Source organism: Amyelois transitella, chromosome 9 (assembly GCF_032362555.1).
Source record: "Amyelois transitella isolate CPQ chromosome 9, ilAmyTran1.1, whole genome shotgun sequence".
Classification (NCBI taxonomy): Eukaryota; Metazoa; Arthropoda; class Insecta; order Lepidoptera; family Pyralidae; genus Amyelois; species Amyelois transitella.
In genome coordinates this window covers 7056748-7076591 of record NC_083512.1, presented here as the reverse complement: position 1 = coordinate 7076591, position 19844 = coordinate 7056748, and the positions used below count along the sequence as shown (strand labels likewise).

The 19844-nt window shown below is 33.8% G+C and overlaps 1 protein-coding gene across 1 annotated transcript; it reads left to right on the top strand.

Moving 5' to 3' along the window:
• The first annotated feature begins 3019 nt into the window (after positions 1 to 3019).
• On the top strand, positions 3020 to 19544 carry LOC106143248 (uncharacterized). Its single transcript, XM_060945927.1, has 6 exons — positions 3020 to 3122; positions 4432 to 4509; positions 9079 to 9260; positions 16266 to 16464; positions 18700 to 18806; positions 19422 to 19544. Exons 1-6 carry the CDS (start codon positions 3020 to 3022, stop codon positions 19542 to 19544), a joined length of 792 nt encoding a protein of 263 aa, XP_060801910.1.
• The last annotated feature ends 300 nt before the right edge of the window (positions 19545 to 19844 follow it).

Below are 19844 nucleotides of genomic sequence, written 5' to 3'. Positions count from 1 at the left end.
CATTTTGTGTTTTAAGGCAACCTGTCATTTTATCTGAATCCCAATATCATCTGTAGGTATGTGATTTAAATTTGTAATACACAACAAATCCATTCATTTAAAACGAAAATATTTTGAAGTATTACTTATTTGAAATACTAATTCAAATATGTAGATTTTTATGGAAATAAGTATATTAAATTGCACAATTTCCGCGGGCGATTTGCTTATTTGTTAGGAGAGCGGTAAATTTTAATTAGGGCTGACGGTTACGGTCACCAGCGATTGCGCCCAAAAATCAAGGCTTTTTTCATGTTTACTAAATAATAATTCGATATTTGTAAAAATATCCGTACAAATATTTTTACAAATATCGTATTACTTTTTACAACAATACATTCTAAAAGCTAAATGCATATTTGCGCGTAATAAAGTGGTGGTTATTGATTTTGGAACAATAAAAGCAGAATATAGGTATAAGTATTATGAATAGGATCTCACATTTAGGTAAAGGCGTAAGTGAAAATTGCGTTGGTACCTTGTGTATTAATGTACACATTACTGCTTTCTATACTATATCCAATGTATCGCTGGATTCGTTCAATACTAACACTAGTGAGACTAACTTTTACATTAAACTTCGTCGGCTGGAAGGAACAGTCTTTGGTTGTGACAACTGTGTTAGCGAGTTTATTATATATGTATAATGGCGACTCAGTTATACCACTACAGAATAGTTATGATTTCTAGTGTTTAATATGTAGTTTTCTTTTTATTTTTTCCGTTTGTGCTAGAAATAATTTATAGTAATACTTATCTCTGCTAGAAACCACAAATCCAACAAAGGTTATAAATACTAAAGTTTGTTAACTCTTCACAACTAAACCACTGAACGTTGTATACAGTACAGAAAAGGAGATGCTATTTTTTCGTGGGTGAAGTCGCAAGTGAAAATTAATATAAAATAAATCGATTTAGACATTTTAGTTCGTTTACTAAGTTTTATTGTTAATTAAAACGCCCAACAAAATCTGAACTCCGAAACAATTAATATTAGTCTCGTTGTCTGAACTCAACACAAAGTCAACCTGTAGCTAAAATTCATTACTTATTCATGAGTCCATTGGTTACACTAACTAGATGCCGAAAGTTGGCTTCCACAGGTTTTCAGATCTTAATAGTTTAACCACTCGGTAGTTTTAGAACTATTTTTAGTGTTTTATTTTCAGCATACATACTATCACTTCAATTGTTACCTGAAAAGGCAGGGTGCAAAAACTATAAACAACAATTTAATCATGTTAACATCGTCAATATGTTGGAAGGCGGAAGTCTAGACGAACGTACATTGATCAAATCGGAAACATCAAGACGAGCTTACATGAAACGAGTAATGAATGTGGATTAAGATAAAGAAATACTTATGCAGACATCATGGCAAGTGAAAAGATGTTAGTTTGGTATATGTATGTGAGTGGAAAGATCTACTAGACTGTCTACCTCTCCGGGAATCTTGGTTTTATGTATGTGTGTCTAATTAGACACACATACATAAAACCAAGATTTAAACACTGCAGCAAAATGTATATTATTGTAATACACTAATATCGAACATACATATTTATCAAAACCTGATAAGAGGCACAGTATGACAACAAATGCAAATGAACACGAATATCAGGGAAAGCGGAAAATACCGACACGTTTATAATAAAGCTTATTAATGAGGGTTCGCTAAAATGCTAACGCAAAGCTAAACAAGCTAATGGATGTAGTTACTAACTTTGCAATTTTTAGTCCGTAGTGCTTCGCTTTTCTGCATTTAGGTCAAACTGAGGTTTGAACGTTCTGAATATTTGTACTACGGCTTGAACGATTACGTTGAAATTTGAATTAATATAGGTGCATAATGGGGTGAAAAATCGATTTAGTTTATTCCTATATTAATTTTTTTCTTTATTTTTACTTAAACCCATTTTCCAGTATAAAATGGTTGTAAGGCCATCGTAATTTCGACACCGCTTGAATGAAACTATAAATAATCCAGTGATCAAGACGATCGGCTTGTTGTTATTATTTCTTGATTTTTATAATTTTTTGGCTTTTCGGACTTCCTTCGAGCACCGCTCGGTCCACCAAATAATTGCGATTAACGTGACTTATTCAAAACTATTCTGTCTTTATTCATTTACTGGTATTTGGGCGGGGGGCTGTACCAATACTAAATAAAACATTAAAATATTACGTATTGAAAGAACTTGAGTTGGTAACTGTGTGTTAACAATGATGATATTACAGTTTCATTTTTACGTCGTAATAAAATGGAAAATTAACTAACTTAATTAAAAATTAAAAAAGATGAGCTACTAGTTATAGGCAAGGGTTGTTTTTAAATGTATACTTAGTAGAAAATGCTATAATTAAAAATAGTATGTTTGCATAGTATGTTTGCACACTCTTATTTCACTTCAAGAAAGTTTTAAGTGGATGGTATGGAAATAATATTATGCATTAAAACAAGAGTGCTCGTAACAGCGACGGAAGTTAATAGAATTCTTAATTTACTTATACATTTTATTAGTTATTGTTTGAGCTTCTTTTTCTAAGTCATTACAAAAGACACCAGGAGGTATGAGTACTAATCCATATTCTTTTTTTAGTTATGTGGTTAACTTGTCCCTTAATTAAGGATCGTTCACCTTTGTATCTATCATTATCTTTCTTCTTCTTCTTCGATCTCAGGGCGGTATTAGGTCTATACCTAATCCCTTTTACTCGGGGTCGGCATTTCTTGTCCTTCATCTCCACACCGGACGATCTTGAGCCACTTTGCCGTCTAAATATGCTTCTTTCAGATCTTATCCTTGTCTTTCTACCAGTATTTTAATCGATGCAATAAAGTATTTATCTAAGCAATGATCATATACATATTACATTATATTTGCGAATTTCAAAAGATCAGTGTGGCATTTAAGAGACGCCTGGCCTGTATGGCTGATCTACATAAACACGTGATCTGTATGCATACTGTGCATGAGAGATGGTTAGAAGTATGGAAGCCATAGGTTTACTCAGTACCCTGAAATGTTATCTCTACGCAACAGTTGTTAGTTCATTTAGACTCAATTCAGTAGTTGACTCAAGTAGATAAGGTGAATTAAAGATTTTACATACATAAATGTAACCACGTCTTTATCTCTCACAGGGTAGTCAGATTTAACAGTCAACATTATGCTTCTTTCACTACAAGAACCTCGGTAGTGTAGAATTTTAATACATTATTAAGTTAAGATATTATTCGAACTAACGTACGTACCAGAAATATTAATAAGGTATTCCTATATCCTGACAATACCTTCAATTACACAGGCAAATTTGAACGAGGGTCTATATCTAAAGCAATCAGTCAGGGCGTCTATAAATCTAGCTCTATCTTAATAGCCTTTCTAAGACTGTTCCATTAATTATGTCCATGAATCATTCCTGTCTTCGGGAGACGGCCAATATCACCCCGCGTCAAATCAACTGTCAAACTTTTTCAATTCCAAGACCTCCAGTGAGAAATAACAGTTAAAAGTAGTTTATATTGAGAGTACGATGAATTTGAAAAAGAGTATTAGGAAATATATAAGGCGAGTCTAAATCGAAATGTTAGAAAGGGAATAATGAACGTACGCTGATAAAATCATGTGCATTCTGATGAAAGGGCAGGTCAAGAGTACCCTAAACCGACGAGCATGCACAGAAAGATTAATACATAGTTAAAATCACCTAACTTTCTAAGAGGGGTAGGGAGAGACCACATCTCTTGACTTGCCACGATCCTTACATGCTTCTTTCACTTCATCCACGATCCATGAATGTGAGTAAAACAAAAAAGTACATATGGATCGCGGCAAGTGAATTGATGCAATTTTTGCCTACACCCTTCCTGGAAAAAGTTGTGATTTAATATATATATCCAGTAAAAGCAACTGTAGAAATAATGAACATGAAATACTGATATTTACTTTCGGTGGCCCCGAGTTGGCAGTTGGAGTGCACAAATGTGTCGGAAACTTGCTGCTACATAACTTAGTTTACACTAGAGAGTTAACCGCGGCTATCAGGTAGAGTAGAAACGCTTTCTGTTTTCATTACAATCGAGGTTTTCTTTATTTCGATACCATTAGAATCGAATATATTTTTAAACTGTTAAAGATTTTACGGATTACAGATATGTCTAATTATATAATAATTAATTAAGTACCTATCGTAATTATTTTTTAAGGATATTCGTTGACTGTTCCCTACTTTACCCAATCCTGAATTAACTTTAAAATTAGGATAATTATTCGCCAGTTTGATATTTTAAATGTATTGATTTATAGACTCTCAGACATGAAAAGCCCTTAGAGAAAAAAAGCATCCCGAGGACAGCTTTTAAAAAATAATATTTTCTTATTGTTTCAGCGAGCACAAATTTAGTGGGCAAATTCACGCAGAGCGTTCGCCGGATCGTCCAAGATGTCAAAGATGAGGGCACTGCCAGTAAGTATTATTTTATAGCCATTTAAAAACGTAATATTTTTGGATTAATGGGAAAAAAGAAACTCTATTCTTAACTTATCAAAACTACAGAGTACGCTCGTTTATGTGTCTGTTTCTGGGAATCCTCGAAAGAACTTACATGCCAAGTTTCAAATCTAAATGCTGCGGTTTAGTCTGTACTCTACGTGTGGAGTCTGCCGTGTGGTATCCGGCCAACTACATATCTTTCCCATGGATGTGATAAAATTGCCATATGTAAGAATGTATGTAGTGTTCATTATAATACCAGTCACTCAATCAGTTAGTGCCCTTTTTTAATACATTTAAGATTTGCACTGCTAGTTTAAATTGACGAGAATTGAAGTCGGTTAAATTTAAAAAAAAACCTTTTTATATAAGTAACTAGCTTTGAATAAGACTACAGATTATCCCTCATAGGAATAATCCCACTGAGCACTTTAAATGATTAAACGGTTTTGATAGCTCCCCGAAAAATCTTGGAGTTACAAAATTTTCGACTGATTATGTACATTTTCTGATTTTCATATTTATTCCACTTTCAAACTTCTAAATAACTTTAAATTATAAAACAAAATTCACCGCCGCGTCTGTCCGTCTATTCTGAATAGTTCTGCTGGTGCTTTCGATTTTTCGAAATGAACTCACATAGTTATATCTCATACAGCTGTTATTCTGCAGCACTGAAGGTACTCATTGTTTTTCACAACAGAGTAACTCGTATCGGATTAAGCATTTCTGAAAATTTCCACTCGGAACAAATGCTTAAATAGGCATTTAGCCGGTGCTATGTGAACGGCAACGACAAATATCTACACTGAAATGCAACTGTCTGTCCGTTACGTCTGCAGATAGCGGATCTCAAACACAATGTTTACTCTACATGGAGAATAGTACGCTGCCGATAGGTACCATATTTGTACTTTGTACATATAACACAGAATATAATAATACTAGACGTACTTACAACATATATTATACTTTAGCATCTAGAAGTGCTAAGTAAGAAATAATAGTCTATTCACTATAACAGTGTGAGGACATTGATAATGTTACAGCATGTAATATAAATTATATTATATATAGAAACGTAGAATACTGAAGTCATTATAACTTACGAGTTAGTGATACTTTATCAAAGTCAAAGTTACTTCTACTTTGATCTACTTTAGCCTTTGCTCTTACGACTCTTGTTAGAAAGTTTGCCAAATTGAATAAGAATACTGCTAATATTTGAGTTCTTTAACGAAATTGATTATTTAGTATGCATATGCATGTCCTCCTTGCGTCGCTTTCCTCATTGCTGAGGGTCGTGACCACCCCTCTTCATCAGTTTTGCTCGCACTATCATTCTCCATCTATATCTGGCGGTGTGATGGGCGTTTTTACCATTCACTTTTCCGGTCACAATCATTAATGCGGTAAAAAGAGGTGGTAAAATTGTTACACATTTTAAAGTAATACTGCGATAATTATTTTTATACATAACATTATAATCAAGTCTTTATCCCTTACGGGGTAGACAGAACCAACAGTCCTATTAAGTGTGCTAGGCTACGTTCAGCTGTATAGCTGTGTAATATTTACATGTTTACTTATCAATCAGATGCTTATAAATTGAGATCTTATAAAACTGTGTATAACATTTATTTACTTGATATATCTTAATATCCTTTTATCCCAAAATTTATTAAAGATGTCTAACTTATTGTAACCGCGAAAATTATATGACATACAAGACAGGAACGAATATTGTACATAACGTCATTATAAGGGTCTTCCCCAAGGTAGCGTACTAGGTGGCATACTAATAATGGTCAGGGCGTTTATTTGCAAAGGGCTCACGTGACACCCACATCGTGGTATCCCGAGAATTTTGGGCAAAATATAGTGAAATGGGCACTTTTTATATAGAAATTATATACAACAATCAAATGTTCTTTTTCGTTCTCTCTAAACTTGAGTAAAATGGTCCAATGGAAACAAACATAGAACACAACACTCATAATCTATGAAATATTTAGATCTCATATTTGCTAGGGCTGATGTCATGGATTTTTGTGTAGAGTATTAACCAATGCGCTACGAAAGGCATCTAGGTTTTAATTGATAAAAAGGAGTTTTTAAAAACTAATTGTTGACAAAATTTTAAGTAGGTGACTTAAAATTTTGTCAACAATTAGTTTTTACTGTTTAGTTTTTACTAACCCCATAAACATTACTGATACATCCTTACAATTTTTCTACTGAAATCACAAACGACATTTAAGAAAGATTCTTGAGGCTGATTGGCGAAATCCATGTGGAATGCTAAAAGCACCCAATCATTGATTTGTGTAGACAGGCCGACGAGCGGACGTGAGACGCAATTTCGTATCTACCCCCGATCCTACCCTCGAGCCCGGTCAAGGCTATTGAGAAACAGCTGAGGTCACACTGAAGGGAGATGCGAGTGCAAGCTCAATTTTCAACATTAACCTTACCTATTTTGTAATCCTTACTTTAAATTAATAATTTCTGTTTTGTAACCTCTTTCTCTCTCGCTCTCTCATCTTTTCGTGTTCCCAGGTGCATTCTCCGCACAGCCCATTATCACATCTCTTTTCAGTAAAGATGTCTTTAAACTATGAAAAATTTGAACTGGCAATCTTCAGTTTTTGAAATAAATACGGCACTATTTTCTCCGCTGATTAAAATAATGTAACCTCAGCTTGCAAGTTAATAAACACTGGTTTGAAGAAAATCTCGAGCAAAATTATTGCTGTTTGTTCACATTCATTTCCAAGTAAAACATTTAAAAGATATTAAAGAAAACATTTGGGAATACTGCGTTTGCAACTTGTGTTAGTTCAGTTTTACATCGGTAAAGGTATTCTGATAAATTATGTTTTTGACATTAAAGTTATATAGCTAGAATGATTTAAATTCAAAAAAAAAGTCGTTCACATAATGAACTAAAACGAACAATTTATGAAATGGTAAATTATAAATAACAATAAGAATGAAGTTATCTTTTACCAATTTCGCTATACATTAAAAAAAGAAAAAGTTAAAATTATTTAAAAATATATATATAAATAAACATGTAATTTTGTTGGAATTTTGTCCATATTTCGATCGTGCCATATTTTACTTTATCCAAATATTCAATATACAGCTTCCAACATTGTTTTGCTTTGGCGAGTGGCTTTGTTTGATTAAATCGTTATTATATTGGATCAATCACTGAAAATATTTTGTTGGTTTGTATAAAAACAATTGTTATTTTGCAAACTAAGCTCGACACAATAAAACGTGTCTTTGATTTTTTTTTTTTATTTATATGTGATACAAATGAGGATCTCTACTGTCATCCAATACCATTCGCCTAATCGTTTTACGGCCTAATACTCTTTAAATATGAAGCTTGCAACTGGCTGCTCCTTTTTGATGATTTAACTATTGGATGATAGTCCAATAAAAAGCTTAAATAAGACTTTTTCCTACTTGGTTTTTATCTCAGAATATCTGTCGCGAAAAGTTGTTACATAAGTAACTTACTTACAAAATTTGACACTTAATATATGTATAAATCAGACTTATGTCTGATTTATATATTAAGTGTCAAATTTTGTAACGGAAGTCACTATCTCCCGACTTTAGGTATTCTTACCATTAATTCAGTAACTTTTAATCAACTTAGTAAAGGAAGGGATTTAACTAGCTCGTTAATTAAATCAGGCTATGAACTTAAATACGGATTTTATGTATTCGTAGAAATTGTTTTCTATTATTTCTCCATAAAATGGAATTCGTTTAAGAAAAGAAAGGGTACTGAGTTAAAACTACAAAAATGTTTGAATGATGAAGATCCATACTAGCATGAAGGCTGATATATAAACTGAAACGGTCTTAAGACCGCACATGCTACTTACCCGACAAAGTGAAACGAGAAATATCGCACTGCAAAGCTGGTTCCGAAATGTAAATGCGGAGAATGCAACTGGAAACATGCAAAGATATAATAGAGATACGGCCAAAAATGGTATAATTATTTTTATTTTACACTCAAATAAAAACAATTGTGAATCAAAAGAATTGCCAGTAATAAATACATATCTGCAATTCACATGTAATGATGTTCGCTTGCAATCAATGTGAGATGGTTTTCATCACATTTGGTAGGGTTTCATTTAATCGTCGCTCATTGAATCAACGATTCATTTAATACACAATATTAATTGTATTTCGGGCGCTCGTTTCAATATTGTCTGCGGTTTTGTATACTCACCATATTTGAAATTAATATTGTTCTTCATGTTTATACTAACATTATAAATGCAAAAGTTTGGGAGTACGCGTGTACGAGTAGATAGTTAGCAGTAAAAAGCAAACTTACTTTCGCGTTTATAATATTAGATAGATTGGACGGAGAATGCCTGATTATTAAATATTTAAATCAAAACCTGTAACACTTCTGCCTGTTCATCTGAAAACACTTAAAGATATTTGTTATTTATGTTTCGAAGGAAAAGATTTAATTTCCTTTTAAAAAATCAATTATTCCCATAGGTGGTCAGACCAAAGAAGAGGTGATCGAGACAAACGAAAGGCTGCGTACGGTGCGCGTGCGCCTAGACGAGAACTACGACACCGCGAAGAAATCCCTGGTCACCCTGATGGCCAGGTACAGCGAGTCCAAGGCTCAGCGGAACGTGTTCACCAGGTATCCGATGCTGAAGGCCATGATCAAGGTACGAAGCAGATATAGCTGGATAGTCACTTTATTGCACCAAAAAAAAACTTTCTTCCACCTGGCGTAAATTGTTTTTACCTAAAAGGATTCCCGTCTGACCTTCGTTAAAATACTAATACTTACAAAGAAGAAAATGTGATAAAAACTTAAATATTTTGGAATTTTCAACAGAAATTAAATGGAAATATTTAATTGATACAAATCTCTACTAACTCTACTAAGGACTGTAGTAAGGTATTTATCGGTAGAATTCAATAATAAGATGGAATATACTCATAAGTTTATGTAACTCTCTTTTGAGGAGAGGAAAATGATAAAACTACTATTGAATAAAACCAGGACAATGAAGTCAGTAGCTGGACAGGTCTTATTAAATTTGTTCCTCTACTTTGTAGCGAACCAGTATAATTTCATTGTGAAATTAACCGTGTTTTGGAACGGTCATTTTGAATTTTAAGTGAGAATGATTTTACCGTAAATTTAAATGTAGCAATAGTTCGTAGACTTACTATACAAAGAAGGGTCTAAATATGCATAGGTATTTACATAAAATCACGCCTCTTTCCCAGAGGGGTAGGCAGAAACTACATCTTTTCGCTTGACACTATCCCCACATACTTCTTTCGCTTTATATATAATTATAAACTTATTTCTGGTACTCTTGCCCTGACCTTTAGTCAGGACGTCCCCGATTTGATCACGATATGTTTAGGCTTTCTCATTCCAATATGCCCATTTCCGTATATTGTATAAATAACTTAATTTCTACTAACATTCTCTAGACGCATGAATACGTAATGTATTATAATGATACCCTTCCTTTGAAATGTGACTGCATCATTCGTTTCCAATGCAGTCACGATTTCAGCATCGGCACGCCATTAATGAAGCAACGGATTTTGCACGATTGCGTGACCGACTGACTTTATAGGTTACTATGTCCTATAAGGTGGGTACATTATTAAAAAAGATTCTACATAAAAATATAAGAGTGTATTGCTTTAAGCACTGATCACTAATAGCTTATGAACTGTTAGCTTATTTATATCAAAAAATTAAACACATTTATTTTTCATCTAAAAAAGAAACCATAAAAATATTATTGGATTGGATAAACTATATCGACGCATAAGCTAAACAGATTTATCGTCAAACAAAAATCTTGTCCTAGTCTTCCTAAATACTAAGCATAAAAAATACACATGATTTTTTGTTTAGAAGTCACGATGCTACATATTCAACTGAAAACGCTGCTTGTTTTCTTCTAGGAGTTTGCATATTAATTTTCGTCCTTGTTAATAGCATCTCCGACGAGGTGATAAAGCAATATTGAAACCGGCAGGAAATGAAGTAGTATTAAACTAAAAGTGTCTGACAATAACAATAGCTTAAGCGGAAGCTCGATTTTTCATATCAATAGCCGTAATATATGTATGTATATTACAACTATCGAACTGCGCCAGCTTCGCATGAGTGTTATATACCTACCTAAACCTTCCTCTTGAAACAATATATTTATTTAAAAACACCCACAACAAAATGCGTTGGGTGCTTTTAAAGATTAAACTATACATACAGACGATACGTAGTGATAGATTTGCACACGTTCGTATGAGAAACTTTTGAACTTTTACAAATATTTTCAAAAAGTGTAACACGATAAAAAAGCACGTTGACACTAGACATGAGTCACATGTATAATATTTTAGTGAGGTAACCGAGTTATTCGCTTGCGTGGCTGACAAATCAAAACAGATCACGTACCGACCTTTAGGTCTTCTGAATTTCGCCCATTAAAATATCTGCTATGAATACCAAACATGAGAATAACCCTTAGCGGTAATTCATTTTGGTTTGATAACCATAAACGTCAGGAAATATTACCGTGAAAAAAGGTTAAATTTGTACTTTGTTTCGTATTGGTACATTCTTTTTTTAGCTCTTTTATGCAGCAAAAGAGAGCAAACTATACAAGTACTAACTTATTCATTAACATCCTGGTATAAGGCTGTTCACCTGACACCAAGTTGCAACTCCTCCAACATACAGAGAAAGAAATGCACAAGACTTTTTCTACTGATATAAATTACATTGAAAGAGAGTTACGTTACGGTGAAAACATCGTGAGAAAACTTGCACATCCGGATTGCATTTAGATATGCAACCATTATCCAATTTTGGTTAGGTTGGCAAAGGTTGCTGTGTCAGACCTAACCTAACTAAAAAACTTAACCTAGAGGTAAGGTGTAACCGGAACTAACACCAAGAGAAAAAATCGTAGTGACACATTCAATTGCCTGGATGTACGGATTTCCTCGCGATGTGTTCCCTCACCGTATGTACATAACTCAAAAAAGAGTCATTGGTACATGGCGGAGGTAGGATTTGAACCTGTGCGTCACACACGCACTACTTGCGCATTTTAGGTGGGCCTTACGCTAATTTTTTTGTCTGCATACTGTATGTAGATAAAATAAATACAATCTTTACAACGAGTTCCAGATATGAGTATTACTTTGACACAATTCTCGCTAACCTTTGAAATCGAATACGCACTTGACGTGAATTCGTTATAGTATGATTACAGAACATAAAACGAGAAAAATGTGACACGTAAGTACTTGTATTACACCCGAAACGCCACATTTTGTGTGAATCAAAAAATATATAAAGAGCACAGAATTGAAACTTAGATAGTCATCACTCTCACTCCAATTACGTACGAACTTAAAAATCTGAAGACGCCGATTCTTGACTCATTCCTGTCAGACCCCATAGTCGTGGAGGGTGCAACTGGGAACACGGAAAGATAAAAAAAAAATTAAAGAGATAAATAACAAAATTGAGTTCGCCTTGCAGTAAATTCAAAACTTGTTTTAGTAGACACTAACTCAACGATACTATATTATATAATAAATACTTTTACTCGTATATATAAACATCCAAGACGCAATTCAAACAGAAAAAAACATATTTCTCATCATGCCCTCAGGATTCGATCCCGAAATATAATAAAAAAAAAATCTAATTAATGAATGGTAAAACATTGAACATGAATACAAATTGATTATATAGAAATCAAAAAAAGTATCTAATTAATGAATGGTAAAACATTGAACAAACATTGAAAAGCTCCACGATTATGTTTTTATAGAAGAAGGTTCATACTCACGACAAAATTCTTTTGCACTGATTACAATGTGAAGTTCTGTATGAAATACTTATATTTTTTTTTTATAAAATTTTGCCTGGACCTTCTACAATTTCGTTATTTTATCACCAAAAGAAGTCCACGTAATGTATACGTGACTGGGATCCGGGGTGGTAAATAATATTCATCTTGGAGGCCAAAATTATTTATTAACGTGAGTAAAATGTTTTGTAATATCGAAGCTTTCATCGGGTGAACTGGAAATGAGAAAATATTCATAAAATATTCTTTCCCCATAAATTTTATTATAATTCAAAACGAGTTGATGACAGACATGGAATGGGCTGTAAAATTTCTGTAGTTTTTACATAAATATTTTATTTGCATAAAATATACTGTTATATCTAAAAACTAGATATAGACGTGATTATATAGATGGATGGATATCTAAAAACTGCGATTTAGACAAGCTACATACCTATATAAATAGAAAATTTTGGAGACATAGACCTTCCAAAATAAGCCTTTCCTCTTCATCATCCTTGTAGAAGTAGTACCGGTTACTTCAATCTCCTGTCCAGATATGAGCCTGGGACCCGCTTGTGACTAAGATCCTGAATTGAGTAGGAAAGTCAAGTTCTTATACGCAGCGAATCTTTTCTCCGTACCTTTTGCAAGGGAAACTAACCCTTATTGCATCAAGTTTATAATTAAGTCGATAATCTAAGGATCAAAGTAACATAATCAGTTACGCAAATGTTGTGGTCTTAGTGTGACGATTGTGTTTTTACACTGTAAAGGTAATTGTTAGCACTCAAACTCTAATTCACAATTTTTATTTATTATTATGGGACGTTTCGAACATCACTTAATAATTGTCATATCTTTTGGTTTCACAACATTGGTTAACGTCAAATAAATTACTTAAAACTAAGTTATTGCCGCTTCCAAATCATCAGTGTAGAAGAAGCGTTAGCAAACTGCGCTGCACCTAATTCTTCAAAAACGTCAACTTCACAATAAAAATACTAAGTTAGAATTAGAATAGAAATGTGGACGAGAGAATACATTATAATAATAAATTGATTTAATTGAAATTTTAATAATAATATAATATGAGTGCCGTATGGTTCCCGACACCAATACAAAAATAATAGGATCACTCCATCTCTTTCTCAAAAGGCGACTAAGGGATAAACTTATATACTTGAGACATAGACATAAGAATATATTTTGTAGTCTAGTATTTAAGAAAATATCGTACTAAGTCTCCTTTTTCTCTACATGGCGAGCCTAACGCCAATTTAACCGACTCCTATACTACCAATTACATGATTAAATGAAAAGAAATATCAAAAATATATTTACGTACTCGAAGAAAATAAATATATAAAAACATTTCAACGGTACTGCTACCGTCATTTCATTTAATTTTGAGCAAGTTCTTTATTACGCGAGTATTTTAGTTTAAATTGCCGAACCCAAGGATGTATTACTAAACGAAACAGAAACACTGAAGCAATTAAAACATGTCACCAATGTATTGAACACGAGGAACGAGTGCATCTGGCAGGAAATTAAATTCCTTCGTTCCGCCTAGACCATTGAATTGAGTTAAACTTTCTACGGATTTCGAATACTTATTGAATAAGGAAGAAGTAATGTTCAGTAAATATTTTCGAAATTAATTTTGTTTGGTTTCCTGACTGTATTACAAAGTATTGATATAGTTTCATAGGTCTTGACTTATTTTCCTTACTATTTTATATTTTTAATTACTCTTCAAAAGTAGTGCCTACCTCTTTACCCAAGTAATCCTAATTGCTATCTTTATGTATTTATAAACTAAAAACGTTTTGCATCGTAGAGTTAAATTAAGCGCACAACATACTAAAGCACCTCGATTAAAATATTAGAATCATTTAAATAATATCCAGAATAATTTATGCACACAAGCAAATCACAACTTTATTAATTTTATTAGCTTATTAACATTTATGTTCAACTTGATGTTGACAGTTCCATACATATAATAACAATATTAACTTTACTAAACGTAAACCGGAAAGCCTCGGCTAACTTACCTTACAAAAACTAATCCAATGTCTCGATGACAAAAGTACTCGTACCTACATAGTCGGAAGCGAAAAGTAGAGTTCTTTTATTAAGACAAGAAGTTACATGAGAAGATGGTCTTTATCTGCGGAACTGGCGACGGTCCAGGGAAAACTTACCCACTTTAAGTACATTTAAGTCCCCGGACATGATTGCACACGGTCTGCTGATAGAAGCTTTTGTTCAAATAGCTTTTATTTTAAAATTTTTACGATTTCACAATTTATTTTAATTGCAATTATATATTGCATTTTCCCACATAGTAAACCTTAACATACATACATATAGTCATGTCTATATCCCTCGCGGGGCAGACAGAGCCAGCAGTCTCGAGAAGACTGAAATGCCACGTACGTCCACGCCCAGCTATATGGCTTCATGATGGAATTACTCACTTAATAGTATGTCGGAAAAATCTTGATGTCTAGGTTCAAATCCGCGGTCATGATCCAATGACTATTTTATAAGTAACGTACATTAGTATTATTTTAACCGATGCACCTGACGAACGTGGAGAAAATGTTTACGTTTCTTGCTAAGCACTTTGATAGAATACCACTTATGGATGACGTAAAACGCGACTAAAAGAATAGGCGCATTCGTTTAGTGCAATTTTTACCATATTGGTTTGGGTTTTGTAAAAACTCAACGTACACATATCCAGGATCATGGTCAAAATGCGCTGCCCGGGCTTCCCTCCGAAGAGGTTGGGATGAAACTATTAACCGATATTAACGCCAGGACAAACTTACCTCCCATGTATGTTACATTTCATTAAAGAACATCCCCAGCAAGCGTTTAAAGTAAAATGAAATGGAGTTTTTCAATAAAACTTGGTGGAGCACAAACTGAGACTAACTGGCGGTGTTTCCAACAAAAGGCAACTTCGCCACTCAGTTCGATCGTAATAATAATAGCCAGTTTTTGCGTGTCCTCTGTGTGCCGCGCCAGCTTTAACTTTGCCTGTTACCAACTGCTATCGGTTTCCTGCTTAACTTTCACACGGCAAAAGATACTTAATAAAAAGCTGAAATGTTGGCAGCTCTGTACTATAAATTCATACTAACCATTATAATGTCTAGAAGTTGTAATAAATTTCATGATAAAATAGGAATGTAAAAATTTTGCTGCAGAATTCTAGTAGTCTATGAATTGAATATAAAAAGATTTCTACATTTATTATACTAGCAATGAAAGATCTTTGCACTGCAGTTTTTCTTTCGCTGCTATGCATTCTCTAGGTTGTTCTTTGGAGTGTTTTTAACTCTTAACTACCAAGTTACTACGAGTATTTAGTTACTGGAAGTTCAGTAGCATGGTAAAGTTACAGTATCAAATAAAGTAAAAGAGCATTCTAGGTTTTTCAGCTTCGGAACAGCCTTTTTTCACAGGCAAGCCAAATATGGAAAAAAATAAAAATATTATATGTATTTGGCTTCGGATTTCTTTGAAAAGTTGATAGTAAGATTCGTGAACGAAACTTGTTCGGCAAATTTGGCTGTTTGAAAAGCCAAATCGGTATTTACTTACCTGACAAACATAGCTGCTACGAAAGGGAAATGTTTTATTCAGTCACAAAATGATGTTAATTATATAGAAACCATCAAACACAGCGTCTTCGTTTTGTTCGTCGTCAATATTTCCTTTAAAATTATCGAAAATTCCACATAACAGAAAAATCTAGCCTTTTATTCTAAAATCTTTTGTTACTATAGGTACTGTTCTTCAATTTTTCAGGATGTGATCCGTTTGGAAACACAATATTGGTCACTAGTAGAGATACCTCGTCAAGAGAAGGCGGAGACAGTTCCAGCATTCGTACTTCGAGCCTGCGCCATAATGGAGAAGACGCAAAAGTCTGGCGAGGGAGTAAAGACCTCCTCGAAGTTGGCTGAGGAGGCGGCCGATCGGAGGGAGCGAATAGAAAGACTGAACGGTATGTCCCTTTAGCTGCAAGACATAATTCTGTTTATATTAAAGGGAGCATCCTTATATTATTTTATTTTACTTTTGAAGGTTTTGTATCTCTGTGCTAAATACACAAAAATGCAGTCCAGTAATTTTAGAATTTATTCTTTTCCTATTACAATTTTAATATAGTATGATTTTTTTGGTTTTGGTTGTGAGATAATGAACTCGTGTGTCGATAGTGGAGAAACATAAAACTATTAGATAAAAATAACTAGAGAGAGAATAGTATACGAGTATGTTCAACAACGGACATGAAGATACAGACAAGCTTCACAGAAATGTAATATTTATTATTCATGTTTATTTGGAAGCTCTTGTAATTTTTCGAAGGCCTTTTATCGCACCACGTGGAGTGTCTGATGCTTTATTTAGTAAACCACTATATTTTGAGCCAAGCCAACAGCTGAAAAGGCAATCGGGAGTATGATAGCGTATAAAATAATTTATGAAGATAATGCATGGTACGCAAGCTTATGCATAATCTACTCCTGTCTGAAATGAAACCAAAAAGGATTCAAGGTGGATCTGGCGTCTCGCCAAATCTAGATTACAACTTTATTTTGTTGGCCTGGAAAATTCTAGAAACAATGTTCTTTTTGCCTCGACTTTTATTAGCTTGGGGCATTTAATTACTGGTGCCGCCCTACAGCGCTGCAAATTAAAATCCAGTTTCGTAGACAACTGACTTATAAACTGGGGAAGGAAGTAAATTATACTCAAGATTGATTTAACGCTTGTACTAAGTCTTTCCTTGTAATTCAAAATTAAATGTGAATTACGTTTTGTTCTATGAAATTAATTACATGTTCTAATTAACATTTTGCTTTGTCAGAAATAAGCAAAAACTACGAGTTTCGATGAAATATTGAACAATAATAAGGTAGATTATTTAATTAACGAGCTAAAATATCTTGATTGATTTATGACTTGAAGATCTCTTGAAACTTTAAGGTAGTAGGTACTATTATCATCTTACGTCATAAAATAAGTACTCATGGGAATTGTAGGAACTTATGGATATTAGGCTACTTTCCAAATTAAGCAGTTTAATAATTGGAACTCGGCCTGAAAAAATATGAGACTGTTGTCTAGGTTGTTGAATAGTTTCGCTTAGAATACTTATTACCGAATCTTGCCTATGTTCACTAAACAGCAAATAATTTGTTTATAGCTAAACTGTGAAGGAAACTTTCGGGTTGAATAACGTAATGAGGTGAACATGCAAATCAAAGCAAGATACAAGTGAGCACAGACAATAATATTATTTACCTTTGAAGGAGTAAATATCCTTACTGGAGGAGGATCTCTGCTAATAGATCTGCATTACTGATCAAACGCACAAACTAATTGATGTTCATTCAGAGAGATAAAAAACGTACCATTCCTGCATGAAGGTTGACAAATTAAATTAAAGATATCGTATCGCTTAGGACATTAAGATCCCTTATTTAATGAAATTATGTGTAACGATTATTAAAACTGCACTCCATCTCGTTCCCATGGAAGTCGTAAAAGGCGACTAAGGGATAGGCTTATAAGCTTGGGATTCTTCTTTTAGGCGATGGCCTAGCAACCTGTCATTATTTTAATCTCAATGCTTTCATTAAGCCAAACAACTGAACGTAGCCTTTCAGTTTTTAGCTCTGTCTACTCCGTAAGGGATATAGATGTGATTATATGTACGTATGTATGGAATATTCAAATCCAATAAGTACTATCGAAAGAGATTATATCAGAAAAGTGGCAAAGTGTTAAAAATATTTTCTCTAAGTACTTTAATAACACTGCTGGGGATTTGTCGCACTTTTTATTATTGCTAAGTATAAAAGCTTTTCCATTTTGTACGGGGAAAGTTAATATTCTTCTTAACTGGGATCTCTTCGGTTAAAAGTAATTCTTAAAAAATCATCTTCAATGTTAAAATACATCTTAGTTCACTTACTAAAATGGAGAAAGATGATATAAAGTGCACGAAAACAAATCTCGATCAAAATTGGTTCAGTAATTTCAACATGAATCAATTTCAGGATTACCCATTACTGTTTACAGTGGAAGAAGCTATGTAAAGTCATCCACTGTAAAAAGTAGAAAAAAGTAAACTAAATAAGGGTTAAATTTTCAATGTAGTATTTCAAAAGAAGTTCGAGTAACCTAAATCGGAGTGTGGCTTTCATCTCACGTTTTCTGTCGCATTTTCCAGACATGACAACGTCCCAGATAGAAGCTGAGAATACACAGATGACAAACGACTTGTACCGGCTTCTGAAGAAATATACCGGCCTGAGAAACCTCATCAGGGAATTGAAGGTTTTATATATTCGCCTTAAATTTCATTTAGTTATTGCAGAGTACTCGAGAATTTATACTCAATTTTCTCAAAGTCGTCAGGAAGGTCATACAGAAGTCACTTCGAGTAAAATCTGATCTACCGAATCCGAATCCAGGAACACTTCTCTCCAAACTTTTTGCTTTATTGTTTTATTAATAATTTTTTAACGGTTTCGGTTGCTATTCAAAGCACGCTTAAGATTCTAGATTCGCAACTATTTCGCCCCCCCAATTAATTTGCACGCGGACGTGTTGTGAATTTGGCAAATAGCTACAATTTTCTTTGCAACTTTGCGACCAATTCCATAATCAAATTACGCTCGCTTCGAATTGAAAGCACAAACTTAAACTATTACCTACAGTTTCTTGCTTATTAACATTTAGATATTTATTTTTAATCCATTGCGTTAAGGTAAAGCATTTTTTTCAGTAATTATTCTCTGGATAAATCTGTGCTTTATCATTTGAGTTATTTCAAACTGTGCTTGCATAATGAAGGCCATTTGGCCATTTTAAAATTAATTCGAAGAAGATTCAATCGCGCGTTACCTTTAGAAATTTGCGCAATTAAAACATAAAATAATTGTTTTCCAGTCCGAGTACGTCAGCTCCAAAGTATACCCCATGTTCCCCCGGTACACCATGCTGAAGGACATGATCAAGGACATCATGCATGACCCTGACTACATGGAGGTCTGCCATGAGGTGGATCCATAGCGAGGGGTGCGCAAATAGATGAGAAGCTCCTTTACCGACCGCCAGAGGTCGTGTCGTCGCTAAGATGAGCCAAGAAGATGGATCGACGTCTCCTTACACCACTGTGAATGCAATACCGAGTGTGTCAGTGCGCAGATTTGTGTTGTTTATCTTTTAGTGCGTTGCGTTACATAGTTGCTATCAGTGAAAGCTTGTATAATGTAGCACTGTTTTTGAGTAAACTCGGGCTAATAGTTTAAATTTGAATGAAAAACTTTCAATCTTCAACTCAAAAAGGTCAACTCAATTAAGTTATTCCGT